Source organism: Petromyzon marinus, chromosome 38 (assembly GCF_048934315.1).
Source record: "Petromyzon marinus isolate PM22_M1 ecotype Great Lakes invasive population chromosome 38, UKy_Petmar_22M1.pri1.0, whole genome shotgun sequence".
Lineage (NCBI taxonomy): Eukaryota > Metazoa > Chordata > Hyperoartia > Petromyzontiformes > Petromyzontidae > Petromyzon > Petromyzon marinus.
This window is the reverse complement of record NC_133704.1, coordinates 3,515,488-3,537,318: the sequence shown is the minus strand read 5'-3', so window position 1 is coordinate 3,537,318 and position 21,831 is coordinate 3,515,488. Positions and strand designations below refer to the sequence as shown.

General features: G+C 52.8%; 2 protein-coding genes across 4 annotated transcripts in view; both read right to left on the bottom strand.

Annotated features, from left to right (window-relative positions):
- Positions 1 to 2,107, bottom strand: part of LOC116950227 (alpha-1,3-galactosyltransferase 2-like) — a 33,823-nt gene extending 31,716 nt beyond the window's left edge. Inside the window, exon 1 of one of the 2 annotated variants that reach the window (XM_032967857.2) lies at positions 1,771 to 2,107. In XM_032967857.2, the coding sequence (XP_032823748.1) occupies positions 1,771 to 1,802 (32 nt within the window). In that variant the 5' untranslated portion in view covers positions 1,803 to 2,107. The remainder of the gene's footprint in view (positions 1 to 1,770) is intronic. The other variant, XM_032967856.2, reaches the window with a different exon arrangement.
- Positions 2,108 to 4,898: 2,791 nt separating this feature from the next.
- LOC116950322 (uncharacterized) overlaps positions 4,899 to 21,831 on the bottom strand; it is a 38,799-nt gene continuing 21,866 nt past the window's right edge. For both annotated transcript variants that reach the window (XM_076072528.1, XM_076072529.1), the window contains exons 10-16: positions 18,347 to 18,475; positions 17,917 to 17,963; positions 17,164 to 17,310; positions 14,243 to 14,443; positions 11,172 to 11,643; positions 9,942 to 10,418; positions 4,899 to 9,575 (exon numbers count right to left, since the gene is read on the bottom strand). In XM_076072528.1, coding sequence (XP_075928643.1) covers positions 7,779 to 9,575; positions 9,942 to 10,418; positions 11,172 to 11,643; positions 14,243 to 14,443; positions 17,164 to 17,310; positions 17,917 to 17,963; positions 18,347 to 18,475 — 3,270 coding nt within the window. In that variant the 3' untranslated portion in view covers positions 4,899 to 7,778. The remainder of the gene's footprint in view (positions 9,576 to 9,941; positions 10,419 to 11,171; positions 11,644 to 14,242; positions 14,444 to 17,163; positions 17,311 to 17,916; positions 17,964 to 18,346; positions 18,476 to 21,831) is intronic.

Sequence of the window (21,831 nt, the reverse complement as noted above, 5' to 3'; positions counted from 1 at the left end):
CCACACACCCCAGCACACACCACACACCCCAGCACACACCACACACCCCAGCACACACCACACCCACCCCAGCACACACCACACCCACCCCAGCACACCACACCCACCCCAGCACACCACACCCACCCCAGCACACCACACCCACCCCAGCACACCACACCCACCCCAGCACACCACACCCACCCCAGCACACCACACCCACCCCAGCACACCACACACCACAGCACACACCACACACACCACACACACCACAGCACACCACACACTCCAGCACACCACACACCCCAGCACACCACACACTCCAGCACACCACACCCCCCAGCACACCACACACACCACAGCACACCACACACTCCAGCACACCACACACACCAGCACACCACACACCACAGCACACCACACACTACACACCACACACACCCCAGCACACACCGAAGACACCGCAAGCCCGGCGAGGCTGCGTCGTTCCCCCTCGGGCGACGAGAGAGGCCGTCAAGCCACCGGCGTGGCGGTTTTGACGACGGCGGAGCCGGTAACGGTGGCGAGTGTTTGCGTGCGTACGTTGAACTTCTTTCGCACCGTACGTGGCCAACCGTGGCGAATCGGAGGCGCGAATGTGGCGACCGTCATCGTGACGGGTGGTGACGATGGCGAGTGTGGTGGTGGGGGTGCTGGTGAACTCAAACAAATATAAAGGGGAGACGGTCACGAAGACCGTATTCCCACGCACCCTCGACTAGCACGGTCGGATACGTACGGTGTAAAATAAATTAAACGTACACGTATCTCTTCAAGGGGACCCGGGCGATGGGGACACGCAGCCTCGATCCCCAATCGCATCCACTCTCCCTCCGAGAGTTAGGATGTCGCGACGCGACTGCGTTACGAGGTGCACTCGCGTATCGACGGAAGAACATTCAGCTCCAGTCAAGAGGGTGTCGTTTGGTCTTGCGAAATCGCGACGCTGGGATGGCCGCAGCGAGAGAGAGGGAGCCGAGAGACAGACGAGAGAGAAACAGCCGAGAGAGAGAGAGACGAGACATAGCCGAGAGACGAGACATAGCCGAGAGACGAGACATAGCCGAGAGACGAGAGAGACAGCCGAGAGAGAGATGAGAGAGACAGACGAGAGAGACAGCTGAGAGAGAGGGGGGGTCAGAGAGGGTGGTAGCGAGAGAGGGAAGGGGTAAGGAGAGCAGAGTGAGAAACCTTTTGTTAAATCTTTCTTTAAAAAAAGGGGGGGGGGGGTTACATAAAGCAAATCATTGGAAAAAAAACCCAGAAAAAAACGAAATGATGAACGAAGCAAAGTGCCGACTACACCGAGCATGATTCTTGTTTCCTCTGATCGTAAAAAAAAGAGAGAGGAGAGAGACGTGTGAGAGAGCGGCATTGGGTCGACGTTGGACACAATTATGTGGGTTGGGGGTGGGGAGGAGATCGCGATATTGAAAATAAAACCATGGGCGAAGGGAAGAGAAGTCCGTTTCCACCGAGGGACGAGGGGTGAAGAACACAGAAAGAATATCGCAGTCTCTCAAAAACCACGGACGCATCTCACTCGACGAACGCCGTCCGAACGCAGCAGGTTGGCGAGCAACAACGCAAAAAAAATCGCAAAAAATCCGCACGAGCGGCTCTCTGGGCGTTATCCCCAGCCACAAGAACCCTCCACCACAGGCGGAACCAGCAGCAGCAGAGGAGATCGTGCGTAGAGAACGCGAGACCCGTGGTGGGGTGGGGGGGGGGGAGTCCTCGTGCCGCGCTCACCTGCTCCCCGCAGAGCGCGGAGTGCCGCCCATGGAGACGGAGCGGTCGAGCGGAACCCGCGACGCTCGGGCCACGAGGACCGAGTGGAGTCTCTGGTGGTGGTCGACTGTGGTTTGTGACGGGTGGCTCAAGGGTCCAGCCGCCCGACTCTCCGAGTGACCGGCGGGGGGGGGGGGTGTAGAGGCGATTCGGTGCCGCGACTCGCACCACCTCGCTCCACCGGGCGACGATGCCAGGGGGCGCTGTGTGCGGCGCCAGGAGTCACCTCGCGCGATTTGCAATACTGCTCGCCTCGCTATTATGGTGATGATGGTGGTGGTGGTGCACGCAGGGCGTGGTCATGACCGAACAAGGGGCTCGTGGGCGGTCCTCGCGCGGATGGGGAGAAGGGGGGGGAGAAGGGGGGGGAGAAGGGGCGGTGGGGGGGGGAGAGAAGGGGCGGTGGGGGGGGAGAAGGGGCGGTGGGGGGGGGAGAAGGGGCGGTGGGGGGGTGAGCTGTGGAAGAGGAATGGAGACCCGGCAATGAGACGTCGTTCCGTGGCAGAGGCGATCCCAATCGATGTAACTGCGGTCGATCCCATGAGCGAACTCGCGCGTGCCTAGCGCCGACATCGGGGAAGGGTGGCGGAGGGGAGGGTGGCGGAGGGGGGGCGACGGAGGATAGGGGGAGGGGTCTGGGGGACGAGAGGGGGAAGGTGGGGGGGCTCCACATTGGCACGCGTGTCTAGGCCGTCACCATACGGTGTCCTTGCTCTCCCTGCTCGTTCGCTCTCCCACGCCTACCCCCCCAACTTCCCCATTTTCTCCTCCACTTCTCCCTATACAGAACCCCACTCGCCCCCCCCCTCCCGCGCTATCCTCAGGTTTTAATTTAGAAGTTGAATACGTTGAGCTGTGTGTGCGAGACAGCACTTGCCCCTTCGGTCTGTTAAGGCTATATGGGAGATCCTTGAAAGATCTGGACACCGTTCAATCGGTGAGCTGGGCCATGCCCAGCCACCCCGCATGCCCAAGCAGCTTCCGTTTTTTTCGGACAGAGGGGGGATACAACGGGAGAAGAACGGCGTGGAGAACAGATGGCGCGGATGCGATACAGAAGGAAGCTCCTGGGCAGTTGGACAAAGTCGCCCTCCGACAATAAAGGAGGGCAGAGAAGCGACGCTCACAATACCGAGGGGAGCGCCGGGCGGCTAAAGCGCAGCAAGGTGGCACGGTGGGGAGCACAGGTGGTGTCACAGGTGGTGTCAGTCATCTCGGTCAACCAATGGCACCTGGGTCCGTTCCGTGACCTTCCATCGAATCTTCCACACTACTCGTGGCCTCAAATTGCACCTGGCTGGCTGTACTTTGCCTGGCTAACGGCGATTGCTGTTGCCGTTTTCATTGGTTCCTCGCTCACAGTACCTGCACCTCCAGCATGTGGGCGGGCAGGGCACCTTTGTCTTTGTGTGGGACACGCTTCACTGGCCAGACGACACGCACGCAGGCTGTGCCGCTTCAATACCCGAGGTTCCGAAGGCTTCCCCCCCCCCACACACAAGGGACTTTGTACAATCCAGAAACAATGAGAACATGACAGGGCATGTTGATGAGTCGATAGGAATGGGGGGGGGGGGTACGTTTGGGTCACGATTGAACGAATGAGTGCGTGAATGAGCGAGCCAGATAACATGTGATTGATTGAATTAATGAGCGTTGAATTGAAAAAGTGAGTCAGTAATTGCCGGACGGAGTGAACGAGCGGGTAAGTGAATGAGGGGGTGAGTAAGTAAATAAGTGAGCGAATTATGTTGATATAATTGGATGAACAAATATAGCAGAGTATACATTCAAACCAGACAATAACTGGACACACGTGTTAAAAAATATGCTCCGAAACACGTGGCGTAATATTTCATCTTGTTTTCTCTTTTCAACTGGGGCCTGCATAAGCGTATGCCTGGAGGGTTAGCTAGATGATGAATCCCAACGTAGCATTATCTATATAAATACCTTAATCATCTATGTATATACTGTATGTATGTTTCAAAAACCTCGCGGGTACTTCTCGACAAGGTAGAAAACTGAAATTTGGTACGTAGATCGCTTTCAGGAAACAAACAGGAAAACAATCTGAAGATCCGCGTTTTTGTCATTTTAAGGATCCCAAATCTAGATTTTAAGTGCCCCATAAACATGTCTGTGCCCTGTAATTCAGACACCGTTTAATGGAGCATTAAACAGCAAATACAATTTAAGCGAGAACCATTGTTCTATCTTTTTGCTTGAGATGTTTCAGATTAAAGCGAGTTTGAACGCAAAAATACGCATTTTATGGTGTTCAAATGTGAACAATTCGAAATCCGTAAAATATAAAAGCTTCCCCTCGAGAGTATTAAGGTAATGAATTAGTTTTTTTTCTAATAACAAAAGAACGGAATATTTAAATGGAGTGGTTTCCGATGGGTACGTCTTTAAATACAAGAAGTGAAATAAAGTCAACAGGTTTTTTTTTGCGGAAAAATAACATTTTTTGGAGGAGTTGTTAAGTGTCTGATTCTAGATTCGAATTGTAAAAAGATCATATCAGGTTAATTATTATATTTATTGAAAAATGTTGCCTGGCTTTATAAACTAGTATATATAAACAAAGAAAAATATAATGTACGACTCCGTGTGTAATGGTTTTATTTAACGATGCCACCAAGGCTGTTAGTAGATGGCAAAGCTCAGTGTTACTGGGAACATGAATAAAAAAATTCGATCGTGGACCTTAACGCGATTATGCTGCGGCAAAACAACTCCAACGGCACCTTCACTATTGTTGCCTCCACCCACAAGCACTTCACAAATATCTCGGGGCGCGTCGCCTCGAAGCTGCGCTTTTCCTCTGCTGTCATCAACCACAAAATCGGGTTCGGCACCGAAAACAAAAAAAACGTTCGGTCCATCTCGTGTCATGTGATTTCTCCCTGCTCGCTTAGCCTTATCACCCACCATCATCATCATGATCATCATCATCATGAAAAAGTTATCCTCCACACCCTGACTCCGATGCTATTATTATCCCCATTGAGCCCAGACCGAGTCCGACCAAGGTCGTGCTATCATGCCCACCGTCACCGCTAAGAAAACACTGTAAACCGATGACAACTGCCCACAAGACGCCTTTATTGTTTTAAATTCTTCACAATCGCCGATCGGTCCACGGCCCCTAAGCCCATACACACAAGCGACCGACGACGATTCCTGTGCATGTGACGCGGGCAGCCTCCCCCGAGAAACGAGCCGCACCTGGGTGAGCAGGGCACCTGGTGAACAACGCGTTTGGTTGAACACCGCGCCTGGGTGAACTGTTCACTTGCCGAACATCGCGTCACACACAGCACACCGGGAGGACACCACACGTGGCGCACACCGCTCGTTCCCGTAACAATGCCGGGGCAGCCCTTTACATTCCAAAAAAACTCCCCCCCCCACCCCCGGCGAGAACGCAGTAAAAGCACGAGTGTGTAGATTTGGTTTGGGTTTCTCGCAAAAGTGGAGCGAGTGTCACAGAGCATGCGCGTGCCGTATGCATCTCCCCCCGCAACCCCCCCCCCACAGCCCCCCCACTAAGCTGAAGGCAAGGGAACTGGAGCCCCCTTCCCACACCACATCACACCTGCCCACTCGGCATCCCGTGCCAAAGTCAACTCCTTTCGCTCATTATCAAGAGCAGCTGAAGGGCAACGCAAACAACGCGTGTTTATCCAACTTGGCACGGGGCTCTCGATCACGTGACGACGACGAGGACGGGCATGATAATCCCGTCACGATGGTGGGGTCTGGAGGCTACGGAAAGGGAGGGACCATCTGTGGAGCGTGGAGGCGTTGACCTCTGGACCCTGCGCAGCGCTGGAGTGGTGGAGCAAGGCGGCCACGCGACCCGCGGGCGTCGACAAAGTGGCTGCGGTGCCAACGCGCCGTGCCAATTCAGGCGCCGAGCCACCGCCATGTCGCTTGCTCGTGGTCGTTGTGGAGTTCTCCTGCCGAGCACCTCGTGATGGAGGCGAGCCTGGTCTCAAAGATGTGCGATGCATTGAGCCGCACGATGCATGGAGCCGCGCACCGATAGCTGGGGAGGTAGCGTGCGAAAATTCACCCCTTCGCCTGGATCAATAACCACATTGTGACTCACGGTCGCGATTCGATTCAAGAATCAACATTTTTTCTGACACTGCGGTGAAGGTCAGCACCTCCAGTGGCTGCAGGGTACGCGTGAACCAATTACAGTAAAACCTTGGATTGCGAGCATAATTCGTTCCGGAAACGTGTTTATAATCCAAAGCACTCGTATATCAAAGCGCTCGTATATCAGTTGTGATCAACTGATATACGGCAGACAAAGCGTATACGTACTAGTCTTGCAAAACACTCGCAGACCAAGTTACTCGCAATCCAAGGTTTTACTGTACTTACAACATATGCTAACAGCCCTTTGTCAATCCACTGCTGGGTGAAGACCTCCCAGCGCTGGGTCGGTCACATCGGCTGTTTGACCGTACTTCACCAAGCTGGTCTGTGCAGGTTAGTGAAGGGGGAGACTGGAGACCAATTCAGCTACAGCTGGCCACCGATGTTTGCCGTGGTCTGGAATTTAATTCAAGCTTCCGGTTTCATAGTGCCGTGCGCCAAGCACTGTACCGCCACTCCACCCGCACGTGAATTGAAAATTACCAATTGTTACACACGCCAATTTAAATCTATGTTATTTTACAAATCGATACCTTTATTGCTCCCTGTATGATAACGCCGATGTGAATGAAGGTGCACATTCCGGAGGAACCAGAATTCTGTACGTGGGAAACAATCAACAAGACCACACCAACACACATCCTTCTCTGGACACCCTATCAACCCCACTTGTACTCCCCTGTGGATGATCAACCACAGCCCACTGCTAGCAAAGCAGTGGGCTGTGGTTTCTTTAGGGGCCAAGTTGGTCAAGAGGCGATGGAACACGCGTTCAGCCGGGGGCTCGCCACGTGCCCAGACGCCCTTGTAAGGAGAGTTGCCGCAATATCCACTGTCACAACACGGTGTAATTCGATATCAATGTTCACGATATGATGATTCTCGCAAAATCAGTTTCCCACAGCTATCTTGGTGTCTCACCAAATGTATGGTCGTTGTTGTGTTTTGTGCATTGTGTTGACTGCCGGTGACGCAATGCGAGCCTGCCGTGTTGTCAATGGTGCAACTCTACGGCCTGCAACGCTTTGCAACGCTTTACAGTGCACGCACTGTCAATTAACACAAGGGCTCATGAGATCATTTCGACTGGGACTACGAAAGATTACGGTGTCATGTAACCACCATGGTGTCCAATTACCCCAGGAAACATTGAGTGAAAAGCCACTTCAATTATGGGAAAATAGCTATTTATTTAGGACGTTAATGATTGTGCGTTAGTTACTTCACTTTTTGTATAGATATAAAATCTGAAACGATTCTTACACAGGCCACGATAATCACAATACTTTACAAAACAGATTCTGCGATTATCGCGGAACTTGTATTTTATGATCGGGCTAAATTGTCGGTAATCTTCCCAAGACATCTAGTGTACACTCTCTAGGGCCTCCGCTAGGGGAGGGTCTTCCCGCTAGCAGTCGCATGGGGAAGACATTGTGGAACTGCACCTTTGCTCTCTGCCTTTACGTCGTATGACATACCATACCGCGGCAACTCTACAGGACAGAAAATCCCTGCAATGCGGTCTCCCAGGCTCGAGTAAAGTGCGCATGGAGCTCAGAGAGTTGCTCGAAGGAATGTGGCTCGGTGGGTTTGGTCAGCGCCGGCCACTTGAGGCCACCGACGCCGTCCGGCCTGTGCGTGGCGAGGAACGCGAAACGTTCGACGGTGGGAACCGCGCGCCAACGCGCATCTACAAGGCACGGGTTTACATCATCAACAAATGGGAAAAAGGGAAGCAAGTCAGGAGGTTTGGTCTGTCTTCAGCCGCCGCAAGCGAGATGCTCGTGACGTTACAAGCTGTCATATCTCTGGGTCCCCGGCTGCGCCGGCGGGCCCGGTTCCTGTGGCTCCTGCTGCTGACGAGCGGAGCTGGAGCGCTGCCGTCTCCTCCGTGGCGCGGGCTTTGCCGCCGGCGCCGCCACATCGTCGGTGCAGCTCTGCGTAGCCGACGTGAGCAGGGAGCGCGGCCTCCGAGGCAGAGCCTCCTCCTCCTCTGCGGCGGCACCCTTAGCCGGGGATTCCTTCGGCACTTCTGGCACAGCGCAGGCATCCTCAGCCACTCTCGGCTCCGAAGAGAACGCGCCGGAACCGGCCCTTGGGTCGCCGGCGTTCGACACATTTCCAACTCTCGATGTTGCTCTCCGATCGCCAGGCATCGGAGTTTTTGACTCCGCAGAAGGGCTGCTGCAGAAAACAGTCTCCCCGCTGAATGCCAAGACGGAGTCCCCGGTTTGGGCGTGGAGGAAAGGCAAACGTGGCATTGTCTCGGCTGAGGTAGCCTCTTGGGTAAGAAGGTCACGGCTGGAGGTGCCGTCTTCGGCCCCGCCCGGAGATTTGTCGAGTGAGGGCGGTGACTTCTCGCTGTACCGGCCAGGGGCGTCCGTGTCACCCGTGTGCCACTCGCCCGGGCCACCAGGCCCACGGGGAGACACAGAGCGGCCCTCGTTTACGTCGCCGGCGCTGGCAGCGGGCTCGCCAGCGGTGGCGGAGGTCTCGCCGGCCCCGGAGACTGCGGCCCGCGCAGTGTCGGGAGAACACGAGCGCTCGTGGGGGGAGACAGCCTCACTGAGGCCGCAGATGCTCGCGTCTGCAATCGGCTGCCGAGCCGGCAAAACAGGGCGGTCCTGCGGAGCGCCGGCGTTAAACGGAGGCCGCACCGACTCCACGCAGGGCCGTTCCGGGGCGCCTGTGGATTCTTCCGCGGGCTCTGTGCGGGCGCCGGCTTGCGCCACCACTCTGGGATGCTCTTCTGCGACCGCCGCCAGGCTCTGCCGTTGGTCGTTTTCTGGCACGGCCGTGACGGGACTGCCGGCGCCGGCTTCCTCGACCGCAGTTGAGTCGAAACCGGCTGGAGCAGTGGGGCTAAGGGGAGAGCTCATTTTCTTCTGCAGCTCCTTGGCTTGCTTCCTCACCAGCCCGGCCTCCGCCAGTTGCAGGATGGAGGTCTGGTGCTGCATCTTCGGCCTAGAGGCCTTACCGTCGTCGTCGTCGCCGCCACCGTCGCCCCCGTCCTCGCCGCCGTCGCCGCCCCCGCTCTCTCCTCCGCTCAGCTTCTGGACCCTGCTGGCGACCGTCTGTGGTGCGACCTCCTGTGCCGCCCGCTCACCGCCGGGCAGCGCCGCGTCGCGCCCGCCGCCCTCCTCCTCGTTCTCCTCAGGGTACGGCGCCGACCCGGTGCCCGACCACCGGCCCGCGGTGCGCCGCACCAGCCCCGCCTGCTGGAGCTGCGCGATCGACTGCTGGTGGCGCAGTCCGCGGTGCCGCCGCTCCGTCGCCGCTGGCGACGGGTCAAACACATCCTCCTCATCCATGGTGGTCCGGAACGACGCGTCGCGAGAGGCGATCTCGGACAGCGAGAGGGGCCGGCGAATCTCGCCTGGCGCGCCGGACGATGGCACCCCGGTCGCGCCGTCGGGGCACCCGGACCGGCGCTCCATCAGCTCCGCCCGACGCCGCACCTGCCCGCACACCGGCTTCCACGACGTCTGCTTGGGGAACGAGCGGGAGGGCTGCTCCCCTTCGTCGCCAACCTCCTTGGACCGGTTCAGCGGCACGCGCCTGGCCACGGGTCTGAAGGCGCCGGCATACTGCGGCGTAACGCAACACAAAGCAATGCAGCAATGCAGCACAGCAACGCGACGGAGTACAATGTGGATTTGTATAGCATCTACACACAGACAGAAACACTGGTGAATAGTCATTTTATATCGAGAAAGAGGCAGGCAGCCCCGGGCGGAGGAAAAAACAAATCCTGAAGAAGACTCTTCTTAAGGATTTGCTTTTTCCTGCATTGGGATGTTTGGCCAGAGGAGACTGCATTGGGATGATTGGCCAGTTCCATGATTATCTGGATTCATGTGGGATGAAACCAGAGAACTTGGAGATATACCAGCATGTGGTGGAGCTGCAGTGTGGCGGAGTTGCGGTGCAGTGGAGCTACGGTGCCACCGTACCTGTCCGGCTGCCCTCCTCTCCATCTCGGGCCGCAGCGGTGGCGACATGAGCTCCTCCTCCTCGGAGAGCGACCGCACGCGCTCCATCACCGCCAGGAAGTCGATGCGGCCGCGGTGCGTCTTCACCGCCATCGACGCCGTCTGGGGCTGCAGGGCGGCGTGCACCGGCGAGAACGGGCCCAGCACCGGCGTCTGCGGGGACAGGGGGCGCGCGTCGGCCGCCAGCACCGCCAGAGGAGCGGGCCGAGCGCCGGGGGACCGCCGCGGCGGCGGGTCGCCGGCGGTTCCGGCGGCCGCGGCGTCGGCCGGCGCGGCGGAGGGATCGTCGCCCTCTGGTGCCGCCGGCGGAGACGGTCTGGGCTCCCAGCTCAGGATCTCCGCGGCCAGGTGGAAGTCGTCGTCGCTGCTACTCTCCAGGGCGTCGCGCTCCATGTCCTCGATGTGGATCGTCGGCAGCTCGAAAGAGAAGGTGCGTTTCTGCGAGGCAGGCGGAGACGCGGGGTTGCCAAGTTTAGAAATTCTTGTCGCGAGATAAAGAGGCAATTTTTTTTTTAAGTTACCCCTAGCGACAACGTTTCGCCAAAAATGACGAGCAACAAAACGAGCTACTTGCTGAAACGAGAACACGGTGCGGATTTAGCAGCGGTGCGGATTTAGCAGCGGTTTGTATTCAGGATCTTGTATCAGTTTACGCTGAATAATATGACAGCTTAATGTCCACCTCGCATCATCAAGGGATTTTGAGGTGTATTTGCGCGACTTTCCACTTTAAGGAGTTGGTTGGTAGCACTGCTCACAGCCGAGCACTGCAAGCGGCACACGCTCACCCCCTGCTGTTCACAAACTGCACTGCATTTCCATTTCCCGATTCGCGCCCACAGCTGCCTCTTGCTGCTTAACATTAGACCCGTAAGATCAAAATGCGACATAGCCAATGACTCGTAATGCAACGTGTAGCGTAAATAATTCTACAAATCTGCCCGGGTTTGGCGAAGTCAGCACTCAAGTCACAATAATGCAATTCTGCCAGTTCAAATTCTGTTACGTCGTTGACTCGGCCTATAATTATTCTGGGGTTGATAAAACCAAATCAACAGAGGTTTTCTTAGCTTCCGCCATGTGAATGTGGAATTTCCACCACTGGTTCTGGAGCTATACAGGGATATACGGGAGCCACCGCCACCACCACAAATCCGCCGCGTGTCTCCGTCTCTCCGTCTCCGCGCTCACCCGCGACTCGGACAGCGACGGCGCCCTCCGCCGCTCCATCTCCAGGGACGTCGGCGTGCAGGGCTCAGAGGTCGGGAGGCCCGGGTCGAACCTGCCGCCGGCGAGCTCCGTGGGGGAGGCCGCGCACGGGTCCGAGTCGGTGCGGATGAGCTGGAAGGGCGTCACGTGGGGAGGACACACGTCCGGGGACCACGACTTGGGCCGCGGGGCCGGGGCGAGCGTCGCGGCGCCACCGCCCTCGGTGGCGAGGAGTTGCGGCGACGGCTGCCGGGGGCACGGAGACGACTGCTGCTGCTGCTGTTGCTTGGCGGGGTGCTCGCCCTCCGGAGCCGGCGCCGCCTCGCCCGCCTCCCCCTCGCCGTCAATCTCGATCGCGCCCTGGGTGAAGCTGCGGTCCATGTCCTTGTCGGTGGCGTGCTCCGAGATGTCTCCCTCCGAGTGGGAGCGCCACAGCTTGTTGTGCCTCTGTTTGCTGTGAACGGCGACGGGACACGGCCGTGCGGGCAGGGTGAGCCCTGCGCTTGGCCCGCCAGCGGTGCTGCGATCGCTCGCCCCGCCCCGGCCTTCCATCGATCGGCACAACTCGGGGGTTGCGATCGATTCAAGACGTTTTATCACCATTTGGTTTGTATCGTTTCTCCCTTTATCTCTTCTTTATACAATGTTGTCAATTAGCTGAAATGTTACATGAGCATATCATTTTTTATTCATTGTGAATCAGTTTACACACGAAACATTTTGATGCATGCATCAGTTTTAAGCTATGAAGGGATATGTCATTAGGTGAGATTTTCGCTCACCTAAAATATTTGTTACGCGCTTTTATTTAATTTGCGCTGTCTGTTGTTGTCGTCGTATCCTCAAATCTTGTAACTCAATTTTTACTTCCCAATGGGGTATCGACTGCAAAATTGGTATACTCATGTCATACTGATGACAATACTATATTCTATCATTAAAAATTAAAAATGTATATTTTTAAGCAATCTTTTTTATATGTTATGTTTTGGCTTGGGTCTAATTGTCCACGCTCAACTGACGTTGGCTGTAAATCACCACGGCCCCTTACAGTGAGGGAAAAAAGTATTTGATCCCCTGCTGATTTTGTACGTTTGTCTACTGACAAAGAAATGATCAGTCTATAATTTTAATGGTAGGTTTATTTGAACAGTGAGAGACAGAATAACAACAAAAAAATCCAGAAAAACGCATGTCAAAAATGTTATAAATTATTTGCATTTTAATGAGGGAAATAAGTATTTGACCGCCTCTCAATCAGAAAGATTTCTGGCTCTCAGGTGTCTTTTATACAGGTAACGAGCTGAGATTAGGAGCACACTCTTAAAGGGAGTGCTCCTAATCTCTGCTTGTTACCTGTATAAAAGACACCTGTCCACAGAAGCAATCAATCAATCAGATTCTAAACTCTCCACCATGGCCAAGACCAAAGAGCTCTCCAAGGATGTCAGGGACAAGATTGTAGACCTACACAAGGCTGGAATGGGCTACAAGACCATTGCCAAGCAGCTTGGTGAGAAGGTGACAACAGTTGGTGCGATTATTCGCAAATGGAAGAAACACGAAAGAACTGTCAATCTCCCTCAGCCTGAGGTTCCATGCAAGATCTCACCTCGTGGAGTTGCAATGATCATGAGCACGGTGAGGAATCAGCCCAGAACTACACGGGAGGATCTTGTCAATGATCTCAAGGCAGCTGGGATCATAGTCACCAAGAAAACAATTGGTAACACACTACGCCGTGAAGGACTGAAATCCTGCAGCGCCCGCAAGGTCCCCCTGCTCAAGAAAGCACATATACATGCCCGTCTAAAATTTGCCAATGAACATCTGAATTATTCAGAGGACAACTGGGTGAAAGTGTTGTGGTCAGATGAGACCAAAATGGAGCTCTTTGGCATCAACTCAACTCGCCGTGTTTGGAGGAGGAGGAATGTTGCCAGTCTCCAGACCTTAATCCCATAGAAAATCTGTGGAGGGAGCTGAAGATTCGAGTTGCCAAACGTCAGCCTCGAAACCTTAATGACTTGGAAAAGATCTGCAAAGAGGAGTGGGACAAAATCCCTCCTGAGATGTGTGCAAACCTGGTGGCCAACTACAGGAAACGTCTGACCTCTGTGATTGCCAACAAGGGTTTTGCCACCAAGTACTAAGTCATGTTTTGCAGAGGGGTCAAATACTTATTTCCCTCATTAAAATGCAAATCAATTGATAACATTTTTGACATGCGTTTTTCTGGATTTTTTTGTTGTTATTCTGTCTCTCACTGTTCAAATAAACCTACCATTAAAATGATAGACTGATCATTTCTTTGTCAGTGGGCAAACGTACAAAATCAGCAGGGGATCAAATACTTTTTTCCCTCACTGTACGTTATGGCAAACTTTGCGGCCACTTCCTGGAGTCATGGAGTTCTGCCATTACGAGCACGGTACATTTCATTAAAGTGTGTTTAAAAAAAAAGTATTTTTAAATATTATTTATTTCTATCCGTTTGCTCATTGTCGTTACCTCCATTATCCGTGCTGCCGACTCCCTGTCCCCTGTTGAACTCCAGGCTCACAACCTGCCTTTTTGCTTCTGCCTGCTACGGACTGCCTTTCTCTCTCTCTGTCAACAACATTCGCCTCCCGTTTCTGTTCAGCGTCTGAGATGCGATATAATTTAGATGCTTTATAAATCCACGCTGCATTGTATTGAGACTGGACTACCAGAGAACATCCGGGACTTGAATATCACAGAATATTAAAACACCGGGACTATCAGAACAGGCATCGAAATCTGGACCATCACAGGGCAGACATCCGCGACTGGACTATCAGTGAATCGACACCAGGCGGGACTACCGACGAATAAACCGGGAATGGACTATCAGAAGGCAGACATCTGAGACTGGATTAAAAAAAGGCTGACATCTGAGACTGGACTATCAGAACAGACATCTGACACTGGACTATCTCAGAACATCTGACACCTTACTATTCGTGGGCAAACATCTGGCACTGTTCCGCAGAAGCCTCATGGCCACACGCGGCACGAGGGTCCCCTGGTACCTGGCGTCCAGGATGCCCTGGTACTCCTCGAGCTGGCGCATGAACCCCGAGTTGGGCTTGACGACGCCGCGCCGCGACTTCACGTACGAGTAGGCGTGCTCCAGCGTCCAGCCGTACTCCTTCATGGCGTAGGCGATGACGGTGGAGGCCGAGCGGCTCACGCCCATCTTGCAGTGAACCAGGCACTTGGAGCCCTTGCTCCTGCGGGGGACGCAAGAATACGCACGCGAGGTCACGTCGGAAAGCCCCCCCCGGCACTTACGTGCTACGCCAGAGAAGGGCTGCGCGGTTCTGCGAGCTCCTCTCCTTCCAACCCCGCTCTTCCCCCTCTCTCACCTCCGAAGCTACACGAAAGCGATCGTAACCTTTTCTAAACGAGAGTGTTGTTTCAAGTCGTCTTTATTATCCCAAATGTAATGCCGATTGTGCCGTCAGCTTCACATTTTGAGACTAAGCGTTCATTCCGATCCCTCACAGAGCAGTGCAATCGTTGTTGGAGAATGGCCCGCAGAAGCAGACAATGCAGAGCGACTTCCGAGATGTTTTCCCGATTGTACTGTCAGCCTCTTGCCTCGAGACTAAGAATCCACCCGGATAGCTCGCAAAACAATGCAGCCCTTCGTGAGAGACATCGGCCCAGGGAAGCAGATGCAGTGAGGGAAAAAAGTATTTGATCCCCTGCTGATTTTGTACGTTTGCCCACTGACGAAGAAATGATCAGTCTATAATTTTAATGGTAGGTTCATTTGAACAGTGAGAGACAGAATAACAACAAAAAAATCCAGAAAAACGCATGTCAAAAATGTTATAAATTGATTTGCATTTTAATGAGGGAAATAAGTATTTGACCCCCTCTCAATCAGAAAGATTTCTGGCTCCCAGGTGTCTTTTATACAGGTAACGAGCTGAGATTAGGAGCACACTCTTAAAGGGAGTGCTCCTATTCTCAGCTTGTTACCTGTATAAAAGACACCTGTCCACAGAAGCAATCAATCAATCAGATTCTAAACTCTCCACCATGGCCAAGACCAAAGAGCTCTCCAAGGATGTCAGGGACAAGATTGTAGACCTACACAAGGCTGGAATGGGCTACAAGACCATTGCCAAGCAGCTTGGTGAGAAGGTGACAACAGTTGGTGCGATTATTCCCAATTGGAAGAAACACGAAAGAACTGTCAATCTCCCTCATCCTGGGGCTCCATGCGAGATCTCACCTCGTGGAGTTGCAATGGTCATGAGAACGGTGAGGAATCAGCCCAGAATTACACGGGAGGATCTTGTCAATGATCTCAATGCAGCTGGGACCATAGTCACCAAGAAAACAATTGGTAACACTACACCGTGAAGGACTGAAATCCTGTAGCGCCAGCAAGGTCCCCCTGCTCAAGAAAGCACATATACATGCCCGTCTGAAGTTTGCCAATGAACATCTGAATGATTCAGAGGACAACTGGGTGAAAGTGTTGTGGTCAGATGAGACCAAAATGGAGCTCTTTGGCATCAACTCACCTCGCCGTGTTTGGAGGAGGAGGAATGCTGCCTATGACCCCAAGAACACCATCCCCACACTCGAACATGGAGGTGGAAACTTTATGCTTTGGGGGTGTTTTTCTGCTAAGGGGACAGGACAACTTCACCGCATCAAAGGGACGATGGACGGGGCCATGCACCGTCAAATCTTGGGTGAGAACCTCCTTCCCTTAGCCAGGGCATTGAAAATGGGTCGTGGATGGGTATTCCAGCATGACAATGACCCAAAACACACGGCCAAGACAACAAAGGAGTGGCTCAAGAAGAAGCACATTAAGGTCCTGGAGTGGCCTAGCCAGTCTCCAGACTTAATCCCATAGAAAATCTGTGGAGGGAGCTAAAGGTTCGAGTTGCCAAACGTCAGCCTCGAAACCTTAATGAATTGGAGAAGATCTGCAAAGAGGAGTGGGACAAAATCCCTCCTGAGATGTGTGCAAACCTGGTGGCCATATACAAGAAACATCTGACCTCTGTGATTGCCAACAAGGGTTTTGCCACCAAGTACTAAGTCATGTTTTGCAGAGGGGTCAAATAATTATTTCCCTCACTAAAATTCAAATCAATTTATAACATTTTTGACATGCGTTTTTCTGGATTTTTTTGTTATTGTCTCTCACTGTTCAAATAAACCTACCATTAAAATTATAGACTGATACAATTTTGATTTAAAGCTTTCGTGACTGCAGTAATTCATATTTTTAGCTCTTTCGGTAAAGCCACGTTGAAGGGAAACAATAAAATAATAAAATATATATAAAACAATACAAATTATCCCGACGTTTCGACCATAACACAAACGGTCGTCATCAGGTGTTTGCATCAATTTATTATGATAATAATAATAATAATTTTACTTTGATATAATACATTTATGCAAACACCTGATGATGACCGTTTGTGTTATGGTCGAAACGTCGGGAGAATTTGTATTGTTTTATATATATTTTATTATTTTATTGTTTCCCTTCAACGTGACTTTACCGAAAGAGCTAAGAATATAGACTGATAATTTATGTCAGTGGGCAAACGTACAAAATCAGCAGGGGATAAAACTTTTTTCCCCTGACTGTACTACCCTAGTACTTCAAAAAGCTCCCTTCAAGTGACCTCTGATTCACACGGTAGAGGTGGCAGCAATCTCCTATGCGCTCTGCATAGCAATTTTTAATACACTAGAATCTCGGCGGCCTAAGGCCACCTTATTCTAGCTCCTGCAGAGGACTTCTCGGCGCTTCGCGCCTCGCCCATCACCCCCACCGATGCCCTCTTCTTCCTCCCCCCTCCCCCCAATGTATGTAGATACTACTGACTATTGTATGTAGTTGTGAGCAGAGGGCTGGAAGACAGAGAGCTGGAGGGGTCGTAGGAGCCGGCAAGGGCGTGCGGCTCACTTGGCGAGGGAGATGAAGTTGTAGGTCTCGTTCCAGTAGCTGCGCAGGTTCACCGAGTCCACGTCGTACACGCGCACGTTGCGGTACTCGAACGCGCCGGGGAAAAAGTTGTCGATTTCCCGCGTCACGTTCAGGATGTACCCAACACTTGAGAGCGAGAGAGATTGGGGAGTAAAACAGACAGACAGAAAGACAGGTGTAATTCAAAACAACAATAATAATACATGTCATCTTCTTATCAACTTTATTCCAAATCTGCTGTCGGTGTTGTGTCATGTGACAAACAATTCATTAAAAACTCTCGGAGGGCAGTTGAAGACTGCGTGATGGAGAAAGGACCACAGAAAGTGATGTGACAAAACTACTTCTGAGACGGCAAAAAGTGATCTATTATCCACAATAAGGGTGCCCCACTTTACCACAGGTCTTGTCATATGGATGTTCGTTGCATTGCAGTTAACCGGATATTTCATTCTCGGACCTGGAATTTTGTGCAGTCATTGGTGATGGTGCCGAGACCATCAACTCGCTACGCTTGAGAACGCGGTTCAATCACAGGTGGCTAAAACCCACGATTCAACGCAGGGTCTCAGCAGTGACAGCTCAGGGCCCTGATCCCAGAGCCACCGGCCACCTCAACCGAGTCTAATTAGAACCGATCGCAATCCCACACGTCCTGCCAACGGCGCACACAGCTGGACACGACCTCGAAATGTTGGCGTTTAAACCGGACGTCGTACGAGAGGCACCCACCCTCTCTTCTTCAGATCCTCGATGCTCGATGCGTTCCATTCAGACCCCTACGGCACGGCAGAACAGAGTGAACACCAAACATCAATGACGGCACAGCGGCAACACACAACAACAACCAGCACAATGCCCTGAGCGCAAACAACGGGTTCTTCCACGGAACCGTTAAGACGCCCGTCAGCTACGCTTCCTGGCTTTGCCTGAACATGCCGACTCCTTCCTCTGCGCTTGTGGCAGTGAACTCAACGAAAAGCCTAATGCATGTCTCGGCAAAGAAGTGTAGCTCTCCGCCAAATGTATGCAGGAAATAAAAGATCATCGGCTAAGTTTCAAACCCCAGCTGCGGTAAAACACCAGACAGAGAACCGTGACGTCAGTACAGACGGCAGTACGGACACGCGGCGCACAAGGAGGCACCATCGTCACCGCTCACCAGGTACACATGGTCGAAGATATGGGAGGGGCTGTCCATCTGGCCCAGGATGATGATCATCTCGTTGTCGATGTAGCCCTTGTACTCCTTGAGGTTACAACCCATCTGCGCCTCCAGCTTGTTACGAATCTGTGCACATTGCACAAACGCAGAGAGCGCACGCCCGCACGATTACACAACGCACGTGGCACACACAGAGTGCACACATACACGGGGCCCACACACACTTATCGAGTGCTAACATAGGCAGATCACACACACACAACAATAACCGCCATTCGCCACTAGGTGGCAGGTGACCACAGCGCTTGTGCCAGAACAAGTGTACTTTAAGGCCACGTGAAGTGTCGAACGCCCGCTGGCAGGACAGACCCAGATGCCATGGGTTATAAATCCACAACCCCTTATATCTCCTCGGTGGTGCCTGATGGTAACGCTGTGGTGAGCAGTGCCATGGGGGGAGGACCAATTTCCATTGGCCATTCCCCTCATGGCGTTTGTAGCCACCACAGCGGCCAAAGGGGGCTCTGGACAGGTGCGAAGGATTGCTAACCACCCCCCCACCTTCAACATAAGTACCACTAAACTAGGTGATCACACACGCAATCACGCACAAGGCGCCTGCACCACGCAGAGTGCAAGCGGCTTCCGCTGACGGCGTCACACGCAACCGGACGGCTGCTGCTCCTGGGAGGCAGCAGCAACTCACGTTTACAAAGGTGAGGTCCTGCAACTGCTTCCTGGCGTCACTGTTGGTGGAAGGGCCTGCACTAGCCAGCTCTGTAGAACACCTTCAAATGTTACTTTGGCATACTCGTCCACGCTGGCGAGATGTTTTGGAAGAGTTGGGAGTTACCCACACTTTACCCCACCACACATGACCCGCCAATCGACTGAGGTATAAACATTTATACCGCTGGGCGGACAGAGCAGGAGGGAATTAAATAAAACTTTCCCCCATTGTTTCACCAGCCACGCCCGGTCGGAGCGGCGACCCCTGGATTTGCGAGTCCGGTACGCTGACCGTTTACAGGGCAGCGATGACGCCGAGCAGTTCTAGAACTGTGCGCGGCCGGACGCACTGCGAGGACAGCTCACTCAGTTCAGATCTTAAGCAACAAATCGAATTAACCTCGGCAGCATTCCGAAAATTGAACAACATCTGGAGAGCGAAATTCAATGTCAAGACCAAGCAAGATGGGTCTCTACGAGGGACATTCGCAATGCCAGGTCTGTCCTGAGGATCGGGATGCTGGACCCCGAGGAGAGAGGATGAACGAGAGGGGATAATATTGGCAGCAGAAATCAATAGCTGTACACAAGCAAGAGCAGGAGACTTTTGCACACAACATACAAAGCCGCAGGCTTCTATTGAGTGGACACAATCAGGAGGAACGGAGGGACATCTGGGGTCCCCCTTCCTGAACAGCCCCTTTCACCCCCATCCCCCCCACTCCCTTCCTGCCCTGAAGCTCAAGACCCCGGACAAGACACACCCCCACCCCCTCATCCAGCAGCTTAACAACACCAGTATTTCCCCCCCCACTCCCCACCCCCCCACGTTCCCCTCCTACCCCCCCACCCCAAGTTGTTTTTTTATCAATAAATGACCGGTCGACCCCCATCACGAACCGAGATGGAACGGAACGCACGTCGTGAGCTGGACCACGAACTCTGTTGACGCTAAATTCCCGTTCTGTCGATGTTCAAAAGGGGAAGAATCGAGTTGACATAAACAAAAATGAGATGGAGATAAACAAATTACCAGCGGTGGGCTTGCAGTGCCCCATGTGGATGGAGCAAGAAGCAGAGGCCGTCCACGCAAGAGGTGGGGGAAGAGGAGGCAGACTTAGAGAAACGCGTGGGTCTGGGGAAGCGACCGCCACACCAGAGAGAGCGACAAGAGGAGTAGAAGAGGTTAGTCCGGCTTCGTCGTGAGCCGCCATGCGACGACTGATGGTGGAGAAAATGAGATGACGGTCAGGGCATGTATCGATTCATCGATCACAAATCAATCTTTTCGCTCGTGGTACATGCGTCAATCCGCATGCGCGAGATTGATTATTGTTCATGCCAATCGCATGTAAAAAAAAAAAATCGGACAGAATTATATGGTCACGTCTCATTTGGGATAACGGAATCCGAAGAAACTTTCAGGAATAAAGGAAAGAATGAGATGCGATTATAAAAGTTTTATGTAAATATAACGGACTCTTGAATCGCGACGATTTGTCAAATCGGCGGGAGTGGAAAATCGTTAACAGGCGGAAGGGAACGTGCGCGGCGAATGCACCTGCTCCCCGCTAACTCTCTCCTCCCATCACATTCCTCTCGCAAGTTGCATGCGGAGGTATTTATTACAAAACGCTCGCATTTAAAACCTTTAAAGGACACGTAGTGGAATGCTCAGAATTCTCTAGGGTTGAGTGTTCCCAGAGCCTGCAGCAACGGGAGCTGCCAATCTGTCTCAGAACAAATGTTTTAAAAGCAGCCATGCATTTTTAATAAACTCGCGTCTCTCTGTTAGCCACTCGGCATTGGGAACAATCAATACGTCCGCACGCCAACTGTCGTCACAGGAGAAGCGTTTTCTTTCACGTCGCCCGCGCGGTATTTTGATCTCTCCCTTCTTTAATGTGTTTTTTTTTGCTCCAATTTCTATCTGGTTATATTTGCTCTGCTTCCTTTACGCTTTGATATTATGTTTTATTATTTTATTTTGTGCATGTCCTTTTGGTGGACCCAGATCACTCTTGCAAACGAGGCTATCCTGGTCTATTGAGTTCTCACCTCCTGGTTAAACAAAATAAACTCGATCTTAAGCAGGCTGGCATGCAGGTAGACAGCTGGGCTGTATGGCACATAGACTACTAGATATGCAAGGTAAGGCTCACTGAGCTATATAGCTCTTTTTCAGAAGCAACCTGGCCACAAGTGATTGCTCAACGAAGTGGCTTATCGTGTGGAAATGTATAGTAGCCAAATACTCGAAACGCATATTTATAAATGTGGAGGGAAAAACTGGAGGACCTGGAGAGAAATCCACGCAACCACGGGAAGAGAGACACACAACTCCAAATGTACAGCAGGCGTCAAGGTCGGGATAAAACCCACGACCTCCTGTATACCAAGCGAGGTTGTTAACATCTCGCCACCATGGCGCCCTCGATACAGTCTCCATGTCCAGCTTATCCAATGCGATGGCTTCCTTAACGCTGTGCGTAGTGCAGGACAGACACTCGAGAGGGTTTGAGTGACAATAGGAGAGGGGAGTAGGAGGAGAGAGGTTGGGAAACGGAGGATGGTGCTATTGGACGGGTAACCAATCACAGGCAGAGGGAAGGTCTTCAGCGTGGACTTGAGGAGAAACGAAGTGAGCAGTACAAATGTCTCGGAGGGAAAATATTCCGACACAAGGAGAAAAGAGACCTCCCACATTTCAGGCAGGGAGGCATACGGATGCGCAAGTAGGCGGGCCAACATCA